The 25,691-nt window shown below is 39.6% G+C and overlaps 1 protein-coding gene across 3 annotated transcripts in view; it reads left to right on the top strand.

Moving 5' to 3' along the window:
* HIPK3 (homeodomain interacting protein kinase 3) overlaps positions 1 to 14,192 on the top strand; it is an 87,872-nt gene extending 73,680 nt beyond the window's left edge. For 2 of the 3 annotated variants that reach the window (XM_089521251.1, XM_089521252.1), the window contains exons 9-16: positions 1,222 to 1,340; positions 2,439 to 2,560; positions 2,664 to 2,825; positions 3,882 to 4,178; positions 5,009 to 5,149; positions 7,407 to 7,642; positions 8,033 to 8,157; positions 9,932 to 14,191. In XM_089521251.1, coding sequence (XP_089377377.1) covers positions 1,222 to 1,340; positions 2,439 to 2,560; positions 2,664 to 2,825; positions 3,882 to 4,178; positions 5,009 to 5,149; positions 7,407 to 7,642; positions 8,033 to 8,157; positions 9,932 to 10,405 — 1,676 coding nt within the window. In that variant the 3' untranslated portion in view covers positions 10,406 to 14,191. Of the gene's footprint in view, positions 1 to 1,221; positions 1,341 to 2,438; positions 2,561 to 2,663; positions 2,826 to 3,881; positions 4,179 to 5,008; positions 5,150 to 7,406; positions 7,643 to 8,032; positions 8,158 to 9,931 lie in introns of all 3 variants that reach the window. The other variant, XM_089521253.1, reaches the window with a different exon arrangement.
* Positions 14,193 to 25,691: the final 11,499 nt, after the last annotated feature.

Here is a 25,691-nt window from a genome sequence, read left to right as displayed (position 1 = left end):
CTTCCTTTTTGCTAAGGTTTACTTTTACTTCTGGCAAAATTTCTGTCATGCATCTTTATTTTTATCAGTCACACTGAGGGCTGTGGGGCTAAAATGGTGCAGACTTTGTGGAATTTCTATTAATGTCAAGTTTAAGCAGTGTCGCCTCTGTCTGGTACATCTTGCTTCAAAAGGGTTGTGACATGTGCTGGTTGCTTAATCTCAGAACTCAAGAGGATCTAGTTGATGAGTGAAGGACTTACTTGTTGATACACTTGATACAGTCTGTTCTAAAATTTTCTAGCAATCATCTCTTTTTAGTGTTGTGTGTTATACTGTATTTCAGTTCATTGTTTAAGCGCTGGTTAACTTGCATTGGGGATATACTCGTTCTACTGTCACCTTCCTCTGTGAGAAACAACATGGAAGCAGGTATCCTCAAGGCTGCTGCTACAACATTTTCATATACTCTTCTTTGCCCTTCAGTGGGTTTATTTCAAAGAAAACTGTGGCTAGAAGTAACCATGGTTTATCTCATTATTTTGTCACAGCCAAGTATCATCTCAAGTTATGAAAGCAAAGGTTCTTGAATAATGAAAGGAGTAGGATGAATGTATAGATATACTCCTGATTGCATGGATTAGTGATCAGTGCAGGACCAAGCTAGATGTATTGTGGGAGATAAGTAACAAGGATTTTGAGCATTTTTAAAACATAAGTTTTTAAAAAATAAATACAGAATTGGTGGTATTCTTGTGAAGGTGCTTTCCTCACTTGTCCTCTCTCCAATGTAAATTGCTTCCTGAAATAGCTGTTTAGCTGTGGAGACAAAAAAGAAATCACTAAATTAAGTCTGAACCTCTTCCCTCCCTCATCTTTTTGTGCCAATAGTAGCTTGTAGGGGGAAATGGTTCTCATTGGAAAAAGGTTAAACGTAACAAGCACCATGTCTCCATTCTTGAAAGCAACTGCATAGGGTTGCTGATTAGTAAAATTTAAAAGCCTAAGTATGGATATCTTATATTAGGTCTACTTTGGCTTTATGTGGTTTTTGAACTGAGTTACTGTGAAGCAACATTTCCATGTATAGAGTTGGCACCAGACTGCAAAAACTAAAGTAGAAAGTAGTGTAATCCATGTGATTAAAATTTTAAGTCCTTCAACATATACAAAATGAATTGTATCAGCTTACATTTACTAATTTGAATTTAGGCTTACTCTTTATTTCTGTTTCTGAATTAGGAATTCCTGCTAATCATGGGAAGGCCAATGGATATTCTCTAAGAGTAGATAATGCAGTGCCATTGGTAACACAGGCCCCAACCCTACAGCCACTCCAGATAAGAGGAGTTCTGTCTCAGGTATGCCCACTTGTTTGCTGCTGTAGCTCTCATACATTCAGAGCTGTAAATGCTATTCTGATTAATTTAATTTTTTTTTTAAAAAATGTATCAATTTGGAGGGCTACACTTAACTAAAAGAACACATGGTTTCCTTTCCATTCTCCACCTTAAAAGAATCTCGGGTAACAAAACTGGAGTGACCTCTTACATAAAACCTTAGAGAGTTGTTGCCAGTTTACTCTGACAAGTGTGGTTCCTGACCTACTGGGAGCACCAATTTTCTGTCCCCAGATGTGGGCAAAGCAAGGATGGATGCCATATTCCAGGTGCCAGGGCTGTTTTTCTTTCCCAGATGTTCATACATCCCGAGCTCTTTATGGAGTGGGAAGGGCAGCCAGTCAGAAGGAGTCTTGTTGATTGGCAGGGCATGAAGTTTGGGATAAATGGAGGCTTCACTCAGATCCATTCCTGCCCCAAATAAACTGCTTTCATCATCATATCACTTTTATCATCATTCTTATCCACCCTTCCTCAGTATTTGGGTTTTGTATAGATGATTGTTTTGTTACATTGCTAATAGTGATTGTCATAACTCTGGGCAGTTTTGATACAGTGTCTGGATCAAGCTTGGGAATAGATCGATATGTGTGCCCACCACTCCCAGTATGAGGGGTCCCCTTAAGGAGCCTTTGTAATGTTGTCCACCTGGTCATGTGCAGCTTGTGGAGAGATATGTCTCACTCCCAGGTGGCAGGAAAACAATAGTGGCTTCTGTCCAAGTGGATTCCTACATCTATCATTCCAGTACAACCCAGCAGCTGTGCTGGGACATTGGGTTGCCATTGGTTGACTGATGGATGGTTTGCCATTGCCAACAGATAGATTGATCAGTCCTGGATCTGGATTCATTATATGGATCCAGCTATTTCAGTTGTAACCAATAAAACTGTGACTTTTTCCATTCCATCAAAATGTAGCCTGGCTTCTTCTTTCTAAACAGGAAGCCTCACACTCACCTTGGCATCTGCAATGCTAGACTGGATTGACCAATGATCTGATTCAATATGAGAGAGTGTTGGGTGTAGTTCTTCATAATACTTTTTGTGTTTACAACAGACCTGGTCTAACAGAGCTCAGCAACTATTGCTTCCTACATGGCAACAAATAACCCCCATGGCTCCTGCAGCAACACTGGCTTCTGATTCTGTGGCTGGCCCACAGGGACTTGGAGACTGGGGGTATGTTGAAATGGTTGTTTAAATTTTCATGCAGCACATTTGTCATTTTAAAAACAAAACACGCAGCTTAACATTTTTGACTGACAATTTTCTGCCCTCCCAGGAAGATGCTTCCTCGTTGCAACCATTACAACTCAGTGATGACACAGTCTCTCTTAACCAATCAAATTACTTTATCTGCTCCTCAGCCAATCAGTGTGGGCATTGCACATGTGGTCTGGCCTCAGCCCACACCAACCAAGAGAAATAAAGTGTGCCAGAACAGGTTAGTATTGTGTAGTTTATGTGATAGATTTAGATACAAATTCTTAGTGTAAGAATCCCTTTTTTGAAGGGACAGTGTATTATAAACATGCATGCTCACCAAACTGTTGAAACATCCAAGTGTTTATAGAACATTTATTTCTTTAAACATTAAATATTGTGTTACAGTACAAATTTATCATAAATCTGTTAATTAAAGGCAAGGGATGGGAATAACAACAGAATGATAATGATAATGATGCAAATTAGCATTTGCTGCCCTATAATCTGGTCCACTTTGTTATAGTGGCTTGTCTATGTATCTGCAGAAATAGACCTTACTTTGGTTATGTTAAATTAGGTAGTCCTAGTTAGCTGTTCCTAAATTTATGTGCATGAGGACTTGTCAGATTTGAAATATTGAAAATAGAGGCTTTGTATAACAGTAGTAATGATATGACCTAGAATAGTATTAAGAATAGTCTTTCTTTTGCTGGCAGCAAGAAACACTTTAAGTGCTCTGTGGAGAAAATGTGCCCCATCACTACAGAAGTTATTTACAAAGGTACGGGACATTTCAGTAACGGAGAAAGACCAGGAAGGACAGTTACAGTGATGAATTGCGTTAAGTAATCCCCTGATTCATGTCCACTGAATTCAGTGAACACAGTTCCTGATACCTTTTCAGTGGATTTTGAATCTCATTAAAAATGTCTATGGTGTCCAAGCCAGCATTTCTTCATTTCTTCTTTCCTTTTTATAAGAGAATGGTACCTTCAGTGTATTGTATTACATTTCATTGGTAAATCCAACGTTGAACCTTGCATTGCAGCATCTGAACCTTGCTTGTGATATGCAATATCTACCGGGAAAGTTTTCCACGATTGCTCTGGAAAACAACATTATCAGTGTTACCTGTATGTTCATTGTTTTATGTTTCATGTGTTGCTTTATATTCATTGATGTTTCCAAGTTTATGTTCTACTTTAATTTGGGGAGGGAGAACAGAATAAAGTTATGAGCTTTGCTTCATAACAAACATCTTTATGACATATCTAAATAGATCTCTTCTTCACAGGAGTAATGTGTTACAAAATACCAATATCCAAAATTCAGCATTTGTGTCTCCAAAGATATTTAATGTGAAAGCTGGTGAGAAAGTAAGTTGTGTGGAAACACAGGACAATCATAACTCAGAGAGGCAAAAAAGCATCTGTTGCAAACCATCTGTCAGGCAGAACCCTGATTCATCTGTTTCAAACAAACAACGGCAGGCTATCATTATTGCAGATTCCCCAAGTCCAGCAGTCAGTGTGATCACTATTAGCAGTGACACAGATGACGATGATGTGGCACAAAAGCATTCAGCTGCAGAGTAAGTACTTCCTCTTGTCTGTTTTACTAAGGGATAGGCTGGAATTGCAAAGTGTGTCCTTTGGTGCCAATAACGTAACTTCCTAAGCGATGCAGCATTAATAAAATGCCTTTAAAATAAAACAACCCCCCTCAGTTATCAGTTGAATGTTTTTATTCTGTTTTTCATTGTACTGGCGAGTTACTCAGCTTGTATGAACATTATCTATAGCAGTTGTGTGCGTAAGCAATAGGGCTTGGTGTATAATTGAAGGAAATGTAGAATAAGCAGAAAAAATATGTGCATATTTGCTGTACTTTAACCAAGTACAAACTGAAAAACTGTGTCCAAATACAGTATGTATTGAGCCTGGTTTTTATAAGAGAAATACCACTTACACAATTGGACTTTTACACCTCATGCAGTCCCCTGTGCTTCCCAAAGATCTGTTTATGAGGGTTGGCGTCTTTACTGCTTGGGATTTGAGATCAGAATGGGAAGGTCACAAAAATTTGGGATTCTCCTTTGCATGCCCTAAAGAGACTTTCTGCACACACAAGGGGCTCTTTTGGTCCAAATCACTGAAAATAATGTTACAGGCTTGGATCCTGTGGTGCCTTTGTGATGGGGCACTAATAGAAATGTGTATCTACAGTTGAACACAGAAGAAATCCAACACAGTCTTTTCATTGCATAATCAGTTATTATGGTATATGAACACCTTTGTGTTACAATCTAATGTACTCGGTGTTAATGCAATAGCTAATAGTTAGAATTTATATTTAGTCAGAAGTCTGTTGAATGAATATGGTGGACACAGCCTGAAATGTATCTCTGATTTTCTCTTTCAGATGTAAAGGTAGTATAGATTGTGAAGCTTGTCAGAGTACACTACATATTGACCGTGTGTGTTCATTAAGCAGTCCTGATAGCACTTTGAGCACTAGCTCATCTGGACAGTCCAGTCCATCTCCTTGTAAAAGACCTAACAGGTAATAAACATTAAGCATTTAGATTTTTAAAATCACACTAAGCTTGCAGTCCTAGCTTAATATGCCAGAATATACATGAGTGATATGCTCCTTTGTGGCAACTTCACTCCTACAGGGAGGAAAACTAGCCAGGATTTAACACTTTAACGGTAGCTTCTTGGCACCACTGTTTCGATATGCCAGTCATACATAATCTTTTTTTCTCCCTTTATTTTATTTATACATGCATACATAATCTATTATGATAAATATAGGTGGAATTAAAGTATGTTGTCAAAACCAACCTTTTTAGAGCTGCAGGTAGTCATGTCACTAGTTCCTCCAATGCTTGTTTACATTTGTATTCAAGTACTTTGTCCAGTTTTGGCTGCTACTGCTTACAAAAAATATCACTAAACTGGAACCTCTCCTGAGGAAGTTGACCAAGATGGTAGAATGTCTGGCAACCAAACGGTTTGAGGAATGGCTAGATTAATATTCCCTCTCAGAGGGGTTATGATAGCCATCATTAAATATCTGAAGAGCTGTTATGTGGAAAATGGAATGAGCTTATTTTCTTCTGGGATAGGACTATGGATTTAAATTATAAGAAATAATTTAATAATTTACTTACTAAATATTAGGAAGAACTTTTTGGTGGTAAGTGCTATGTGCAAGTAAAATAAACAGAATCTGAAGGTGGTGGAATTTTCTTTGTTGGGAATTTTAAAACAGAGATTGGGTGGCTGCCTTTTAGGGATTGTTTGGTTGTGGATTTCTCCATTGGCCCTGGAGTTTGGGATAGGTGACCCTTGGAATCACTTCCATCATTAAGTATTCAGTGGTCTGTCAGTGACAACTAAAATGAGCAGCTTTCTTCAGTTCTGAATCTTGTATTTGTGATCAGTTAAAGATAACACTGTAGAATTACCTTGATGCCCTGACAATGATTGCCATGGCAACTCAGCTATCCTGATTAAAAGATGAAACAGATTATGGGGGTTGAACCAAATGTTCTTCAGTGAACATTCTTTTACAGGAATAAGGTCTTGCCCACCACAACTTGTTGGATTAAAAATCTTCCTAAATTTGTGTTACTCCAGCTACCAGCCATGATTGACTTCAACGTTGGTGTCACTTTTGTTCGGAAAAATTGCCATTTCCTAGTAACAGTACTGTAGCCAGGCAACCAATGAACTTTGGTTACATGATGACATCATGTAGGATAGATTAAGTTAGTTGAGAGCAGTATTACAGTTGCTAGGAAGAAGGGCTATTTTAAACATTAAATGACACTGAAACTGCAGCTGATCAAACCTTTGAAGAGACTGCTACCAGCTGTCAGTGGGGAGAGGAAGCTTGCATGGGGGGAGGTGTCTGTGTGTCAGAGCCACAGGTTTCCCTTTTCCGCTTGAAGTCTATTGGAAGCATTAATGGCTTTTCTTCAGTCCATCTGAAATTAGCCAGCAATTAATAGTGAGGCAGATTGAACACTCTGCTCATACCTCAGTCAGAGAAACCTGAAGCTGCATAAAGTTATACAGGTTGTGTCTTCCTTACCCAAAATGCTTGGGACCAGAAATGTTTTGGATTTTGGATTATTATTATTTATTTATTTGGATTTTTGGGATACTCGTATTTACATATATGTACATAATATATCTTCTAGATCAGATACAAGGCTAAACACAACATTCATTTATGCTTTGTATATCTTATACATATACCCTGAAGGTGATTTTAACACTATTTTAAAATAATTTTGTGCATGAAACATAGTTTGTGTGCATGTGAACCATCAGAAAATAAAGGTGTCACTATCTCAGGCACCCATGAAAAAGGTTTTGGTTTTTGGGATATTTTGAATTTTGGAATTCTGGATAAAGGAGACTCAACCTGTGCAGAGTGGAACCCATGCTTAGCATTGTAAATAGTCTTGAAGAAAATAAAATCTCAAGAGAATAGAATCTCTTTGGGAAATGTACGTTGATGTAAAATATTTAAATTTAGTTTGGAGATGTTCATATGTATGCTCAGCCATTTGTTCATACAGTGACCATTGTCTTGATTTTAAGAGGCTAGAATGTGATAAACATGTTTTTGAGGCAAATATCTGTGTTCGTAAGCTTAAGAACACAGATATCTGGCTTAAGAAATATTAGTAATATTTCTTGAGCTAGTAAATATTTCCTTCACCCCCTCTCAAATGAAATTAATTAGATGTGCTATAACTAACAGAATATAGAATTCATAACAGTGCTTTCCTTTATTACCATAGCATGTCAGATGATGAACAAGAAAGTGGCTGTGATACTGTGGGTGGCTCTCCGAGTTCAGACTCTTCAGGTCATGACAGCCCATTCTTAGAAAATGGTTTTGCAGAAGACACCAATGAAAATCCAGAAACCAGAACCTCAGCTAACTCGGAAGCCAAACCAGCAGTCTGCACTGTAGTTGTGCCACCAATGAGGATACAGAATAGGTTAAACGTAGATGAGCAAATAACAAATACAGGTAATTTGGAGGAGATGAGTTGTTTAACAATTTGTGTGAGTATCCTGTGCTCCATTTCCTTATGACCCCCCCCCCACACACACACACACATGAGCTATCATACTGTTAAGGAAGGGCCTTCAACTCTTTGTAATGCTTTGCGAGGGTATGACGAAAAGAAGTCTTTTATGTATATGGCCTATTCACCCTTTATCTAGAATCCTGTATCTGTACCATCTGTGCCAGCCAACCTTTGAGTAGTGCAGTCTTTTCAAACCAAATAAGGATGTATCATTCTCCATGCCCTCCCCTAGTCCCCCAGAATTCTGCAGTGCAGCTTTTGAGTAAAGCAAAAACAGCAAATGTAGTGCTTTAGAAAGTGATGCTATGTTGACCTGTTTGTTTGCTTAGTTACCACCTGCCAACCACTAGTAAAACGTCGATCTACCCGTGTAAAAATGAACCATCCTGGTTTGGGTAACCGTCAACGAAAATTGACATCAGCATTCCATCAGCATCACTCAAACCTCACTCAGGTATGTGTATTCAAGTATTGTTAAATACATATTTAATATTTCCTATGTGATTTGGGTTTTACTTTGAACCTGCCGTACACACAGAATTCAAGACAACCCAGCTTTCCATTTCCTGTCTCTTACTGAGCTATCTTGCAAGCAATTATTATAATGAAATTATCCAAAGAGAAACCTTCAGATTTGTTGAGGGATAGTCCATTAGAGTAAAGAAGGCAGCATTTCCTTTGGAAATTATCTGCAGGTTGAAGTTCATACAGAATTTGAAAACACAAATTCTCATGTGAGGTAAGCCATTAAATATACAGTGCGTGATATAAATTGTCCAGGATATGCATCGTTTCTTCTTTTTCTTCCCAACAATGCTTTTGATATAGAGCTCTAAATTGTTTTCAACCTGTATGTCTAATGCCCTGCCATTATAGCTTGTTATAAATATAAACAATAGCACAGTATAAGGATAGATGTCAAAAAGCAACATGAAGGGAATATACAATAGTATATGCAAGCAGAGCCATGAACCTTACACAAAAATGCCTTATATACAGTCAGGATCTGTTATGCTAAAATCTGAGATCTTGTTCACTGAACGGTGTAGGAGCTGTGTGCAAGAATATTGTATGTGCATGAACTGAGCCAGTTGGGTGGTACTTCCATGATTTGTAATCTCCATGTTGTATTCACAAATATACCACAGTTTTGTGTGGAAGATTATCAAAGAAAAATGGCTTCTACATATTCAGTTTGCATGTGAGGAGCAGAGTCTGAATTTTATCAAAAAGAAATGTACATGTTTATTTTGTCTTAAAGTATATAGTCACTCAGCTCACAGTTCCCGGTACTCATTTCCCTGCTCTTTTTCCTTTTATTTTGTTAGGAATGAATGAGATGTGTGGAGAGACTAGAAGAAGATACATTTTACTGCTTTTAACAGTATTAGAAGTTGGGGGTCAGCCAACTGATTGTTTGTAGACAGAAAAGTGCTATAACACAAATTCTCTTTTCCATGACTAGAACAGTTCCTTCTGTTTGAGGAACTTAGACCCTTTTGGTGAGGGGAGCCATTTGTCCTGCTACCAGCAGAATACTGTCATCAAACAACATTACAATGGTGACATCCACCTGTGGGAACACTCTCCCACATACTCACACTATGTTGCCTCCTAAATGTCTGCTAAAACTGTATTTATTAGTGAAGATCTTCCCTGGCTGGTTACAACTATTTCCTTTACTGCATTTGTATATTTGCTGTTGTTGTGTATCAAGCTCCTATAAATACCTTGAAGATCTGTTAGATCCATGGTGTTGGTAGTCACTCTGCTGATCCTTGCTTATGTGGCTTTAAACAGGGTTAGGTAAACAATTCCTGCCAAGAAAACCCTGTGATAGGTTCTCCCTAGGGTCTCGATAAGTGAGAAACAACTTGAAGGTATAACAACAGCAACAACAAGGTAAAGGCAAGGTGTTTAGGTCTGCAAATGGCTATTGGCTATGGTAGCTAAAAAGAAGATGATATGCCTCAGACACTGGGGAACAAAAGAACAGGATGATTTGCCACATCCCTTGTTTACCATCTTCTCAGAAGCATTCATTTTATCATGTTTGAAGAAAGGACCCCTTGATTTGTTCCGCTAAGGTAGTTTTTAAGTTTTGATGTTGAGGGGAGAATCTGTAAGTGGAAGGAAGAATCTCATTCCTCAAGATATACTTCAAGCATCATTGGAGGGGAAGTCTGTTTGCATATAGAAAGGTGAAATTTTAATTTCTCTTGGAACAGGTTCAGCACTTTGGAGCTGGGACTCAGGAGTGGAATGGAAACTGTGGTCATTGGAGACAGCAGACATACATCCCAACTAATGTTGCCAGTCATGCATTCTCTCTTCAACATGGAAGTCCCACTCATACCTCGGTCCATGCACATTTGGCTGGAAGTACCCATCTTGGAGGACAGCCTGCTATTTTATCTTATCCATCATCTGCACCCCTGAGTACTGCTGCTCCTGTTGCCCACATTCTGGCTTCATCATGTACCTCAAGACCGATATTACAGCATCCCACATACAGTATCTCCCATCACAGTGGCATAGTTCACCAGGTCCCAATGGGCATAAATCCCAGACTGCTGCCTTCCCCCACCATTCATCAGACTCAGTACAAACCAATTTTCCCATCACATTCTTACATTGCATCCCCTGCTTACGCGGGATTTCCACTGAGTCCAACAAAACTCAGCCAGTATCCATTTATGTGAGACTCAACAGTATGCTGATGAAATTCAGTGATACATACATCTGATACAAGAGGAGAACATGGTATTTAATAAATATTAGCCATGGCACAAGATTTTTTTTTCACAATCATGTTAGACTTGGGTGCAATTTAAACAACCTTGAGCTTTAACTCACTTTTAATGTGTTTTTGCACATTTGGTATAAATTTGTCTTTAGTCATGTTATCTTCTTATAGAGTAACTCCAGACAGGTGACTTATGGGAGCAGAAATCCAATTTTGCTCCTACTATTTTTTATAAAATTGCCTTCTAACTAGTGCGAGACACGTCTACATTTGGGAAGCCATTGAGTATACAGATTTAGAGCAACCAATGCACATGTCTCATCAGTATCATGTATGAGTAACTTGTTTGTATTATGTATCTTGATGTTCAGTGTTGAATCACTTATCTAAAAAGCTGTTTTTCACATTGCATGTGTCCTTTGCATGGGCAAAAATAAATTTGCCTAGAAATTTGCTCTTAAATGTTGGTGTCCTAATAATCTCAGCTGCATTGTAAACAGTTCCCACACATAGTGCCTTAAATATTTGAAGTTGTTAATGTTACTATATTATAACTGTTGAGGACTGCAGCACTTAACATTCAGATTTGCTGATTATTTGATAGAGTGCTCACTTTTCTTTTTTCTTTTTTAGTTTTGTGTGGAATGAGTTTAGTATTGAGTGTGATTTCTTTATCTAGAGGGCAGCATGTTTTGCTGTTTCTGAATTCTGCTGTCTGATATTTCCCCCCAGAATGATCAGCTTTGAGAAGAGCATTTTGTAGTACTTAGATAAAGTTGATTCAGTAGCTGTTGAATAAAAATCAATATTTTATACTATTCAGTGGAACTGCAATACAATCTAGGTAGTTTATTTTCAAAGTGTTTATGTCCAACTGGATTTAATAACCTGTTTAGAGGTGCAGTAGGCATGACTTGGCTAGATTGTGAAAGAAAAAAAAGCAAAATGTTCATTGATTCATGCTGTGGTTTCATCTTAGCTTGAGCAAACCATGCATATTAGCAAAATATTTACTATTGAAGCTTGAAAAGATGTGAGTACTTTGTGTGCAATTTTTCATTTATGCATGGGAGAGAATTTAGCCTTTTTACATTTTAGTATTTGTTCTAGCCTTTTGGATATTTTTCTTTCTTTCTTATTTAATACATTCCGTCAGGGACTACAAATTACATGGATTTTTTTTCACGTAGAAGTGCATCTTTTCTGTGTTTTTGTTCTTGTTCAAATTAAATTGCTTTTGCAGCACCAAAGACTTAATCATCCATTTCCTATGAAAGGTAGCTACTTTTTTCATAGACCTCAAATATATTGTAGTGTTAGGGATGGATTTAAAGGAAGGTATTAAAGTGAGGCTGTGATCTAGCTTATGAGGCAAATAATAAATTGTATCATTTATCTTGAATGTATAATAGATAAGCTGCTATATAATGATTGCCACTTCAGATAGCTGTGAAATTAAGTGATTTAACTAGTTCTTAGCCTTCTAATTTCTGTACAAGTCTAATTACATGAAATGGAAGTAGAGGGGTTGATTTTTGTTTTGTTTGCTTTCATGTTTGGAGTGTTGTAACTACTATATTGTAAATGATGGAGGATATGTTAATTTGTGGTGTGTTATTTGCATCAGTATTTTATTTCCATTAACTATCATTGCATATAATGTGGGTGTATCCATGTAATTTAATTTTTATGTGTTCATAGTGACATTGTGCAGACACTTAAAACTACTTCTTCTTTTTTAAAAAAACAAATGTTTCTGGAATACAGTTTTTGCAACATAGACTGGAATAGGAGATCAAAGGATTTCTTTCACGCACAATCCTAAACATGTTTCCCTCAATTAAATCCCACTGAGTTTAGTGGGACTTACTTCTGTGGAAAATGTACAAAGGATTGCAGCCTCATCAGGCTAGTAGCTGATTGATTTTTTTCTTTGTTCCATTAACACAAGCAGTGTTTTATTTAATGAATGTCTGAGTGAAATAAATGTGCCTGCATTTGATTTACTTATAAGGACTTAAATACAACAGTATTAGTTCATAAACCCAAAATCAGCAGTATGTTTTAAAGGCAGAACACGGAAATAAACCCTAACTTTTCCAACAATTCTTGGGCCACAGTCAGAGAGCCAGAGCTCTGCATGGCAAGTGGGACACTTTTGGGTCTTTCATTCTCTCTCTCTTTTCTTTTGAGCATTCTCTCCCCATCTTTTATAGCAAATCAGTTAATTTTGGAAAGCTTAAAAGCTTGTTATGATGTGGGAGAGCTGCTGTTCAAATGAGAAGAGTAGAAAGTAGAAAGATGCACACAACACTTTTGGGCCCACAGGAATGCTCTGGATTGTAGCTTCAGTCATTTTTCATAAACTATTTTATGCATTTTGTATAAGTACAAATGTGTGCATGTATCTCTTAAAAACTAGATAACCTGGTTAATTTTTTTCAGCGGAGTCTGAAGCTTAGGCAGAGGAAATTGAACTAATCAAGTAGATTTGTCATGCTCCTTGACATTTGTGATTTCAGCAAATCCCTGTTTTCTGAGACCTTTTTGGTGTTGAAAATGGAATTTCTTGGTGCTGCTTCCATTGCTGGCATTGGACTCACCAGGAACTATGAACATCAGAGGTTAATTACTTTTCTAAGAATAACAAAAAAAAATCTCTTTATTTACTTGGACCTTTCTTTCTCTAAAAGATTTACTGTGCTTTTAAACTGTGTTTAGGATATAAAGCTAATGTATTTGGCACATTGTGCCAGGATAAACATGAAACCTCTTCTATCTGTATACTCCAAATGATGCCTGTGGCACTTAAACATATTGTTAAAAAGTAGTTTTTACTTTTCAGAAGCTATACATAAATCTTCCACAACCAAAACTGAGCCTGAGGTTTGAAGTAAAAGTTCAGATCTTTTGCACTCTCTCAGGCTGTTGTCCACAATTTCACTTCGGAACCTGTTTGCTCTGTGAAATACCTTGGCTTGTTGGCTGTAGCTCAAGGGTCTGTCTACAGAGAGCAAGATCAGGCACGGGTGTAAACCTGTACTCAATATAATCCCAGACAAATATATCTGTATATCTCATTGTTCTAATGCCTTTTAAATAAAACACTGCACGATAACAAAATTGCATACTGTTTTTAATTTGGAGACTGATTTTTATATTTCTTGTATTCAGTTTTTAACTTTAATTCAGGGTGTGTTATTGATCAAATATACTACTGTATTAACTAATTATTTTGCTTTTAATTTTTAAATATATGTATTTACTGCTAATTTTAACTTGGTTTGTGTTAAGTAAAAATGAAAATCACACTGCAAGCTATAGAAAGATTTGTTTAGAACTAATGATAGAGATTTGGTTATTAAGTTTGAACTGTTACAATTTAACAATTATTTGTAGACTTGTGGCTTTTTTGTTCTTGATTTCTGTGCTACACTAGTTTGCCATGTAGCAATTGCACTGTGCAATATTACAATAAGAGGACTGGGAAAATTTTTATGGATGTAATGTTTCCTACAGTTTGCGATAGTATTTCTCTCTAGTTCTCAGTGATTTAAATGTGACCAAGCCTTCTGTACTTTGTCACAAAAAGCGGGTTTTCCAGGTGACTATTTTGGTGAGTGTCAAAATAAGAATTTATGGTGTATTACTGTCAAAATTCACTTTGAATTAAAATATATATTGCAGCAAATAGAATTTGTTGACTTTTATTTTTATTAAAATAGATGAAGATTAGACATCTAGACAGTGTTCTCACTGAGTTCTGACATGTGTTTTTGAAATTCTTTATTATGGTCAAAGACCAGCATCAATTTAAGATATAACATAGGAAAATAAAATAATACACATCAAAAAATTGCATGTATGTGTTGTATTTAGAGGTTATATAAATCAAGTGGGTTTAGTAAGGAGGATTCAGTCCACCAGCCTTCTTATTCATTACATAGAAAATGTGAGAAGCTTGACTGCATAATTTGTGGTAGTGTTTTTATAGCAATGAAATGCTTCATAGGCTCTGGAGCCTCTATTCTTCATATAGTCAATAGAAATGTAACCTTCTGGGCATAAGGATTTCATTGAAAATTGCAGCCATTCTGATAAGTGTGACACACACAACTAAGTTTCATTGATGACAGCACCCTGGGCCTTTTTATCCCACCTCTGCCACCCATGTTTTGTAATGTGAGTAGCGTGGTATTAACTCAAGTCCAGGCGTGTCCTTCTTGAATCAAACAAATAAAACTTTATTTACAAGAAGATTTAACAGTGTTGGTTTTAATATGATATCTTATGTAATTGTCACTTTACTTTGTTATAGTTACCATTGGTTTTATAACTCTCTAGCTAAATCACCAGTTTCTTATAACTAAGAGTCACTCAATCCTTCTATTAAGTTCCTCTTTTAAAATTAGACCTGACAGTCACCAAAGCTAACATTATCCCGCTTTCCCACAGGATATCACACTCCAGCCACTCCCTTTCCTAGAGTCCTGGAAGTGTAACGGTAGGGAGCCCTTTTCCACTCAGACTCTACTCCTAACCGTCCTTCTCTATCCCTGGAACCCTCACTCTCAGGATTCCAAGCCCTAACTGTCTCTTCCCTCAGGAACTCATGGAACACAGTCCTCCCTTGGACTTAACTATTCCCTCAACTGTCAAATCCCAACTGTCAAAAACAACAGACACATGGAATGTTCAAAAGTCCCAGTCCACATCCTATTGGCTGATCTTCAGCTGCCTTCTGATTGGTCAGCCGGGTGTTCTGTGCACCACAATAAGTTCTGACTGTGTGATGACTGAAGAAATTGCAAAGTGATGTGAACACCCCTTGATTTAAGGATTAATTGTTCCAATTTTTTCAGGGAGAAAGAGCATAAAGCTATATATCCAAGAAAGTCAGAAAATCTAAGATGTTGGCACTCTGGTACAAGAGTAGCTACTCTTGCAATTCATATACATAGGATAATTATGGTAAATCTATTATTCAGACAACAGCAACAACAAAACACTGAGGGGTAAGGTCAGAGTTCGTGCTATCTTACATTGTCTCCAAAAAAAATTGGTAACTAATCGTATTTACAGTTAGCTTTCTATGCAGCCAAAGTTTTTCTTAGTCTTTCAGGCTCAAATCCATATGGAGAGAGTTAACTGTGGAGGACCAGCAAAGATGTGCCAGAATGTCTGATTTTTCAAGAAATGAAGCATCTGATTATTACTATATTGCTAAAGGGATCCTCCTGTGAGTTGGTCCATGACTGTTGTTGCTTTTTGTCAGCAGCTGGCAAGATGGGTTAAGTCTGTCTTCCCCAAATAGGTGTGCTCTACATGTTCTAGAATACAGTTCCCATTAGCTTTTCCCAGCATGGCCAGTGGTTGGGAATGATGAGAGCTATGATCTAATCTCTGGAGTGCCGGCACACAGTTGACGATGGCAGGAGAATTAAACAGTGGGAACGGACATACTTCCAGTACCTCTCATCATCTTTATGTTGATTTAATGGAGTGGCTTGCAGTGCTGTAACACCAAATGGAATGGGAATTGGTTCAGGTTTACTTTAAAACATTAGGAATATTTTGGTAAGTAGAAATTTCAAGGAACAGAAACCTCAAACAACACTCTGATTGATGTAACCCGACCTACAGGACACCATCCCTGTGTCTATTGCAGACATATTTCCAAGATGATTTACTTTACAGAGGATATTAACCAATGAAAGTACACTTTACACCATTTCACCACTTGTTGTAACAATTTTATTTATTTATTGAATCTATATCCCACTTTTCCCCTGGGATGGGATTCAAGGCAATTTACAGAAATTTAAAACAAGACTAAAATCTTAATTTACAACAGTTAAATAACAATGGCCTGAATTCTGCTGTTAACTCTGACTAGAGTAGAACTAGAGTAGACTTGAGTTAATGGGATTTACCTTTGTGTTGGTTTACCTGTCAGCCTACAGGTCTACTCTAGTTAAGACTAGCCAACAGAATTCTGCCCAATATTATTAAAAGCCATGGTTAAGACAGTGAAAAACATTTAAAATCTAAGTACTAATGTATATTTTTAAAGGTAAAATACGACTTCAAATGGAGCATTGCTGTATAATTTAAAACATAAAAAGCCTGCCTGAATAAAAAGAAATTTTCACTTGGTGAAAAGAGAGCAGAAAGGGAGCCAACCAGATTTCCTGTGGATGGGTGGAACTTGTATGGTTTTGTTATATATGCCATCAAATGCAAGTATATACAGAATTATGTGGGGAAAACTACCAGACTTCTCAAGGAACATGCACAAAACAATAAACAGATTCTCCCTTAGTGGGTCATTTATTGGAAAAATATTGTAACAGACCTTAGATTTTGGTCTATAGAAAAGGTGACTGTGGACACTGCCAAAATGATCCCGTTTCAGACCACTTTTAACTGCCCTGCCTCAATGCTAGGGAATCTTGGGAACTGTAAGTTTTGTGAGACATTTAGCCTTCTCCGTCAGAGAGATCTGCTGCCACAATAATCTACAATTCCCAGGATTCCATCACACTGAGCTCAGGGCAGTTAAGGCAGTCCCATAGTAGATTATTTCTGCAGTGTGTATTGGACCTATTATTTCTAAGAGAATTCTGTTTAAAAAGAGGTAGAGTTTCAAATTAAAATTTTTGGTCCCTAGAGGATTTGAGGATTTTGATCTCCCATTCCTGTACATTTCAGTCCAGATTTTTGACAGTACCCTTTCTTTCATCCTTGCTACTCTCATTATATATCTATATCTATCACCACCAGCTTCAGTTGCATATTTCATTTTGTCCAGTAAATGGTGTGCGAGTTTCACCTCAAAAATTTCTGCAGTTGTATTTCAAAAAGGCATGTACAGGCTATATGGAGTGTACAAATGTTATAATGACTGCATGCAGTGTAATATAGAGTCCGCCCTCCCCATACGTGGGGGATCCGTTCCGGACCCTCCCGTGTATGGGAAAAGAACGATGCTCAAGCCCCATGGAAAATCCATTCAAAAGCATTAAAAGTTGTTATTATTATTATTATTATTATTATTATTATTATTACCTGCAGCTTGCATCCATTGCTCCAAGTCCTAGTCTCTGGAGCAGCAGAAAACAAGCTTGCTCCCTCCTCAATATGACATCCCTTCAAACATTTAAACAGAGCTATCATATCACCTCTTATCCTTCTTTTCTCCAGGCTAAACATCCCCAGCTCCCTAAGGTGTTCCTCATAGGGCAAGGTTTCCAGACCCTTCACCATTTTAGTCGCCCTCCTTTGGACACGCTCCAGTTTCTCAATGTCCTTTTTGAATTGTGGCACCCAGAACTGGACACAATATTCCAGGTGGGGCCTGACCAGAGCAGAATATAGTGGCACTATTACTTCCCTTGATCTAGACACTATACTTCTATTGATGCATCCTAAAATTGCATTGGCCTTGTTAGCTGCCGCATTGCACTGTTGACTCATGTTCAACTTGTGGTCTACTTGGACTCCTAGATCCCTTTCACATGTAGTCTCCTTAAGCCAGGTGTCCCCCATCCTATATCTGTGCATTTCATTTTTTCGCCCTAAGTGCAGTACCTTACATTTCTCCCTGTTGAAGTTCATTTTGTTAGCTGTGGCCCAGCTTTCTAGTCTATTCAGGTCATTTTGAATTTTGATCCTGTCCTCTGGAATATTAGCTATTCCTCCTAATTTGGTGTCATCTGCAAATTTGATAAGTATTCCCCCAATTTTTTCCTCCAAGTCATTGATAAAGATGTCGAACAGTACTGGGCCCAGGACAGAGCCCTGTGGGACCCCACTGGTCACTTCTCTCCAGGATGAAAAGGTGCCATTGTTGATCACCCTTTGGGTTCGACCGGTCAACCAATTACAAATCCATGTAACAGTTGCCTTGTCTAGCCCACATTTTACAAGCTTGTTTGCAAGAATGTCATGGGGAACCCTGTCAAAGGCCTTACTGAAATCAAGATATAAATGTAATCCCATCCAGCATAGGTTGAATCCCTGTTCCTTGATTTGCTTTTGAATCATCACAAGGCCACCATGATGCCGGCATCTGTATAGACTAGGGTTCCGGAGTGTGCAGTTGCTGTACGTTCCGGAACCCTAGAATCGGCGGTGCCATGCTACTTCCTGCCTGTGTGTACCAGGCCTTGGTTTAAAATTTACAGGATATAAAAGAACAACAACAACAACAACAACACAATTACACTCTCATAAAGTTCAAATTAATGAAAAACTTAAGATATTTCTGGAAGGGGGGAACAGTGTTGATTGTTTTCATCTTTCAGGTGTGCAACCCCTCCCCATTGTTCCAGATAATATTCCAGAGCTGACTTCTGAGAACCCAAGAAGCTTCAGAATGAGTGTGTGTGTGTGCACGCGCGGGGGGGGGGGGGGGTAGTGAAATTTACCTCCCTGCAGCAGGAGCAGCCATCACAGATAATGTGATGCTCCTAACAATGAAAACAAACTCAAAAATCTGGCCCTAGTACGTACATTTCTGCAAATTAGACCTGTATTTGTTATCATTTTTTTCAGTAGCTACACAATCAGAAGACCAAGATAATCACTGGATTAGACATGTTATCATCATAAATAAAACATATAATCTGACCATTGAATTCAGATTTCTGCACTAAATCATATTCAGTCAATCAATCTGTTTCCTGAAAAAACCAACTCATTCAACATTTAAAATGAAAGAATGGAATACCCTGTGAGTACCACCAGAGGGCCAGTCTTAACAGTTGACATTTCTTGTGGATGTTTCAACATGCTTCCCTATTGGAGTTTCTTCATCATAAAGTAAACTTATGATGGTGGTGGTGGTGGTGGTGGGGAATCTTGAGTAAATAATAATAAATAATAAATAAAAGTTTTATTTTTATACCGCCCTTCTTACAATCAGGGCGGTGTACAGCATAATAAACAGATACACAAAATACAATAAAATACATTAAAATCTACACTTAAAATACATTCTGGCCAGCTTGCCACTGCTGTCAGAGGGGGGGAGACTAACTAGGACTTATATCGGGGAATGCTGGCTTGAACAGGAAGGTTTTTAGTTCCTTCCTGAACTGGGCCAGGGAAGTGGCCGAGCGGAGCTCTATGGGCAGCGTGTTCCAAAGGGTCGGGGCCGCGATGGTAAACGTCCTCTTCGATGTAGAGGATAGTCTTGCCCCAGGGACCCTCAGTAGCTGCTGCCCAGATGTTCTGAGTGTGTGGGGCGGATTGTATGGGGAGAGGCGGTCCTTAAGGTATCCTGGGCCCAAGCCATGTAGGGCTTTATAGGTTATAACCAACACCTTGTATTGCGCCCGGAAGCGAATAGGCAGCCAGTGCAGATCTTTAAGTACGGGTGTTATATGACTGGCCCTGGGCATGCCAGTGACCAGTCTGGCTGCCATGTTCTGTACCAATTGTAACTTCTGGGTATGGTACAAGGGTTGCCCCATGTAGAGCGCATTGCAGAAATCCAATTGAGAGGTTACCAGAGCATGTACCACCGTTTCAAGGTCCTTCTGGCCCAGGTAGGGACGCAGCTGGCGAATCAGCCGAAGCTGATAACAGGTGCTTCTGACCGTCGCATCCACCTGAGATGTAAGGTGGAGCGACGAGTCAAGAAGCACGCCCAGACTGCGTACCGAGTCCTTTACGGGAAGCGTGATCCCGTTCAGGACAGGTGGAACCACCGCCATCCCCGGGCCAGGAGAACCTATCACGAGCACCTCCATTTTCTCTGGATTCAGACTGAGTCTGTTTTCCCTCATCCAGCCCATTACTGACTCCAGGCAGGCCACGAGAGGAGAGACGCCATCCTCAGTCACTGCATCAGTCGGAGACATAGAGAAGATTATTTGGGTGTCATCAGCGTACTGATAACCCCGCGCCCCATGTCTCCGGATGATCTCTCCCAGCGGTTTCATGTAAATGTTAAAAAGCATGGGAGACAGAATGGCTCCTTGAGGGACCCCAGATGTAAGGGCCCTCTTATCGGAGCACACGTCTCCCAGCTGCACCATCTGGAACCTCCCAGTGAGGTAGGACCGGAACCACTGGAGCGCAGTGCCCCCGATTCCCACCTCTGCCAGGCGCTCCAGAAGGATACCATGGTCTATGGTATCGAAAGCCGCTGAGATGTCCAAGAGCACCAACAGGGACACGCTTCCCCTGTTGATGCCCAGACGGAGATCATCGACCAAGGCGACCATGGCCGTCTCAACCCCGTAACCTGCCCGAAAGCCAGTTTGAAATGGGTCCAGATAATCCGTTTCATCCAAGATCGATTGAAGCTGGACTGCAACCGCCCTCTCGATCACCTTCCCCAAAAATGGCAATAGCGAAACTGGCCGATAATTATTATGCATCAGGGGGTCGAGGGAGGGCTTTTTTAGCAGCAGTTTTACAGTGGCCAATTTCAAGCTGGATGGAAATTGCCCATCCCTCAAGGATGTATTTATAATCCGGTTTAACATCGAAGTTACCACCGGTCCCCCCTGAGCCGCTAGCCATGAGGGACAGGAATCGAGGGAGCAGGTTGTCTTCCAAACGCTTCCAAGGATCTTGTCCACATCATCGGTACTAACCAACTCAAACTGATCCAGTTTAATGGAGTCCACAGAGGCTCTGGATGCCTCTACCCTAGGTTCTGCTCTAATGCCGGCGTTAAGGCCTTCGCTTATCCGAGAGGTTTTATCCGCGAAGAAGTTGTTAAATTGGTCACAGCAGGCCTTAGAAGATTCAAGGATCTGGTTCAGGGTAGGAGGGAGCTGAGTTAGCTCCCTGACTACCCTGAACAACTCTGCTGGACGCGACTCCGCGGACGCGACACGAGCATCATAGAACGAGTTCTTAGCTGCTCGTATCGCCTCTCCATAGTCCTCCAAAAGGCGGTCTAGGAGAGCCTTGTCGTCTAAGCGTAGGTGTTTCCGCCAGCGGTGCTCTAGCCGTCGCAGGACCCGCTTCCTTGCCCGGAGATCTTCCGTATACCAGGGCTTACGTTTGGAAGCGGGCCTGAGAGGGCGCTTGGGAGCGATGCTGTGTATAGCCCTAGAGAGACCGGTATTCCAAATACCAGTCAGGGCATCAACAGAGTCGCCATCATTTCCAACCATGTGCCCCTCTAAGGCTTCCTGGAACCTCTTGGGTTCCATCAGCCTTCGAGGGTGGACCATCCTAATAGGTCCACCACCCCCGGGGGGGATCTGGGTAGAAGCCTTGATTTTTGCCTCCACGAGGAAGTGATCCATCCATGACAGGGGGGAAATATTAGTTATTTCCGCCCACGGATTTTCCGCATCCGTGCAAAAAACCAAATCCAGTGTATTACCCGCAAAATGCGTTGGACCCGAAATCAGCTGGGACAGGCCCATGGCCGCCATGGTATCCATGAATTCCCGAGCTGCACCGGATGAAACATAGTTGGCCGCGAAGGGGATGTTGAAGTCGCCCAGGACTAATAGCCTGGACGTTTCCAGCATCAGCTCCGCAACCAGCTGTGTCAGCTCGTTAAGGGAGTCCGTTAGCACACGGGGTGGCCGATACATGTGCATGGTGTTTGACATGTTGGGTCAACTGTCCAAGTTCAGGGTACCTTTTTGAAAACCTGGCGACAATACACAACATTTTATTTCATATGGCCTTATTACCGCCAGAAATTTGGAGGAGGGAGACATAATATTAAATGTTAGTTGCAAGTCCTAAAATATGTTCTAGTCTATCAATCATATCCTCAGAACTTTGCTGGCAAGATGTCAACACAAATGTATATTAACATCAATATGCTGAATTGTGTTGCTTTTGAAAAGTGAAACTAATGTATTCTGTTAATTCTCCGCATTATCTTATGAATTTGTAAAATGTGGGAATAACTGATAGAATTGTTATCCCCTCTTCTACATTTTTGCCTCACACATTTCTTGTATGTTGCTCTTCCCTTCCTTCTCATATACTTTTTAGAAAGCAGTTTGCTTTTTCCAAGCAGTATCTTGGAGCCCTCAAGTATTGGAATTTATTACGCGCTGTACCAAAAGAAAAACTAAGACCTAGATATGTAGTAAGAATTTTGTCATGGAAAAATAATGGACACTGAATGAAGAGTTCTTAATCTGAAACAAAAACTTGGATTATTCTTATTCTTATTATATTTATTTATATCCTGCCCTTCTCCCAGGGCTGGTACTCAGGGATGCTTAAAACATTAAAAAGTACCATACAGTTAAAAACATACAAAAATAGTATATTAAAATAGAATTAAATTACTACAATAATTAAAAAAAATTCAATGCTAAAATCAAGTACTTTAAAAAGATTAAAAGGCTTAAAATACATTAAAACAATATAACAACACCCCATCGCATGCCCTAAAAACTTTCTGTTTTAAAAACCTGTCTATACAAGTAGAGCTTAGCCTGCCAGTGGATTAGAAACTTGAATTAGAAAGGACTGGGAGTGAAAAGTGTTCACCACATACATAAACCAAGCCTTGCCAGCCTGGTGCCCTCCATAGGTTGGACTTCACTTCCCATCATTGAGTTAGTATGGTTATTGCTCATGGGACAGGGGGAGCTGAAGTCCTTTGTCCTTTAAAGACAGACTTCCCAAGAGGAGGAACAGGTTTCCCAATGCTTTCCTCATTTATCTATGCAATAAATACAGTATTATTACCTTGAGGAAACAAGAGGAAGCAATTGTAACAAATACAGTGTTGCAGAAGCAGTGTGCTTAATGCACACTGTGTGCGTGTGTGTTTGCATAATGCTCAGTGCATTGTTACTCATCAGCCTAAGCAGTTTCACTCCACTCATGAGCCAAACATGAAAAAGAAAAAAGGTTTCCAGATTAATGTTAAGAAAATTCAATCTGCTGTTATAGCCAGAAATCAGATAAAAGCAGATTGCATGTGGCACCCTTCCGACCAAGAATTGTTTGGCTCCCCCTCACTTATAAAGCTCCATACAATAGAAAACCTTGTACATTGTGTCCCAAGATTTCCCATGGATACCCCACCTTCAGCTTTATTACCCAATAATGTGGGGGAGGACTTGACATCCTCACCAACTGTGTCAGTGTCTCCTTAAATGTTGGGGGAATTGATTAGGTCAAAGAAAGCCTGTGAAAAGTGGGTAACTGAGGAGATAATTTCACCTATGTATACCAGTACTAACTCTAGGAGGACTCAAAATTTAATGAAGATAAGGTTTTATTTAGAAGTATGCAAGATAGCACGCAAACATACAGTACGAATTTAATTAAAAACACCATACAAGGCTAACTAAAGTAGGAGTTTAGAAAATTGGATAGCGGAAGCTGTGGGGATAAAAAGGGTGATATTTGCCAGTCCTGAAGAGGAATCCATGGAAAAGCAGAGTGTGGCTCAGATGGCATCTGAGGGTGATACAGAAAGAGGAAGCTCTGGGCATTTAACATGCCCACATACAGCTCAAAGGCTTGATTGCTTTCCCATGGAATTGACAAAAAAGGGCAACTGTGGCAGATGGTCTTAACTCCATATTAACAAAATAGCAATTGGATATGGGATAACCCCATGATAGGTGAACAGGGAAATTGGCTGGGAAAATGGCAGGTGTTAGGAAGGAGATATAGTCCTACTTGCTTTAGTGCAATGGGACCGCCTTTGTTTCCAGTGCAAGAGGATATGCGAAAAGGCTGGGGAGAGAATGGAGTGATCAGTAAACCCATGTAATCTTTATTTAGTAACAGATCCTCCACATGTCTTCAGGTCAATGTACCTTTCCCATGGGAAACTTCCTAAAGTTTCCAAGGTGATTTGTATTTCTTAAAACATGTGGGGCTCTGGATATCAAAATATATTAAAAAATGAAACTCCATATACAGCTTGGGAGTGTAGGGTATGCTAACAGCTTCTGAACATCACCATGCACAAGGACTCTCAGTTCTTTAGGTGTATGAGAGAAATAGCCTTCATCCTGGTATACCTATATGCCTGAGATATGTTATGTTTTATAATCCTGATTGTGGGCAGGGAAATTACTAGGGTTAGGATGGGCCAGGTAAGGGGTGATGATGCTTGTTAGCTATCTCATGCTTTCTCTCCATCAGTCCCAATCCTCATCCAAGCTGGCTCTTGAAATTCCACAGCTTGGTCTTAAGCCTTCTGCTTCTATTATTTCATGGCAGGTTAGTTCAGGGTAAGCTCAGTATAATTCACAAACCAATTATATATGAGAGAAATGACCTGGGGGCACTTCTCACTATACAGTTATAGTACTGTTACTCCACTTCAACTGCCTTGTGTCCATCCTGTGGCATCCTGGGGTTTATAGATTGCTGATGCACTAGAGCTGGCAGAGAATTCCAAAAGCCCCTTCCTAAACTGCCAGTCCTAAGATGCTATTAGGACAGGACTATAGTAGTTAAAATGGAGTATCAGCACTATAATTCTGTAGTACAAATTGGTCCCTGGCATGTTGTGCTCATATTTGATGGATGCTAACCCTCCACTTGTTGGTTCTGGAGAATCTCAACATCAGTGCCAATGCCTCTTTAACAAGATCAGTTCATACTGATTTTGATTCCCATATTGTTATCTTAGCATGTCACAGGCCTTTTGAGGGCACTCTCTAAACCTGATTACTACAAGCAGACTGGAGGCTGGAAGTGTAAGATGGTTGGAGTTTCATTAATTTCCTTATCATTACAGGGTCTAAAACCTGCTGAGTTTTGACTTTAAGTGATTGCTCCTTTATATTAATTTATGGACTGCCTCATGGTTCAATTTTGTCTCCTGTACATTTTAACACCTATCTGAAATTGCTTGGGGAGGTTGCCCAGAAATATGAACCAAAGAGGCATCATCAGGGTGTTGATGGTACATAATTCACATAATTCAGGTTTAATTGAGGAGGGCGACCAAAATGGTGACGGGTCTGGAAACTATGCCTTATGAGGAAAGACTTAGGGAGCTGGGTGTATTTAGTCTGGAGAAGAGACGGTTAAGGGATGATATGATAGCCCTCTAAGTATTTGAAGTGGTGTCACACTGAGGCTGGAGCAAGCTTGTTTTCTGCTGCTCCAAAGAACAGGACCCGGAACAATGGATGCAAACTCCAGGAAAAGAGATTCCACCTCAACATTAGGAGGAACTTCCTGGCAGTAAGGGCTGTTTGAGAGTGGAACAAACTCCCTCAGAGAGTTGTGCAATCTTCTTCTTTGGAGGCCTTTAAACCAAAGCTAGATGG

The sequence above is a fragment of the Sceloporus occidentalis genome, unplaced genomic scaffold, assembly GCF_023333645.1.
Source record: "Sceloporus occidentalis isolate IW3139 unplaced genomic scaffold, rSceOcc1.0.p SCAF_4, whole genome shotgun sequence".
NCBI lineage: Eukaryota > Metazoa > Chordata > Lepidosauria > Squamata > Phrynosomatidae > Sceloporus > Sceloporus occidentalis.
Note: the sequence above shows the minus strand (reverse complement) of the source record. Positions and strands in the feature narration are given on the sequence as shown.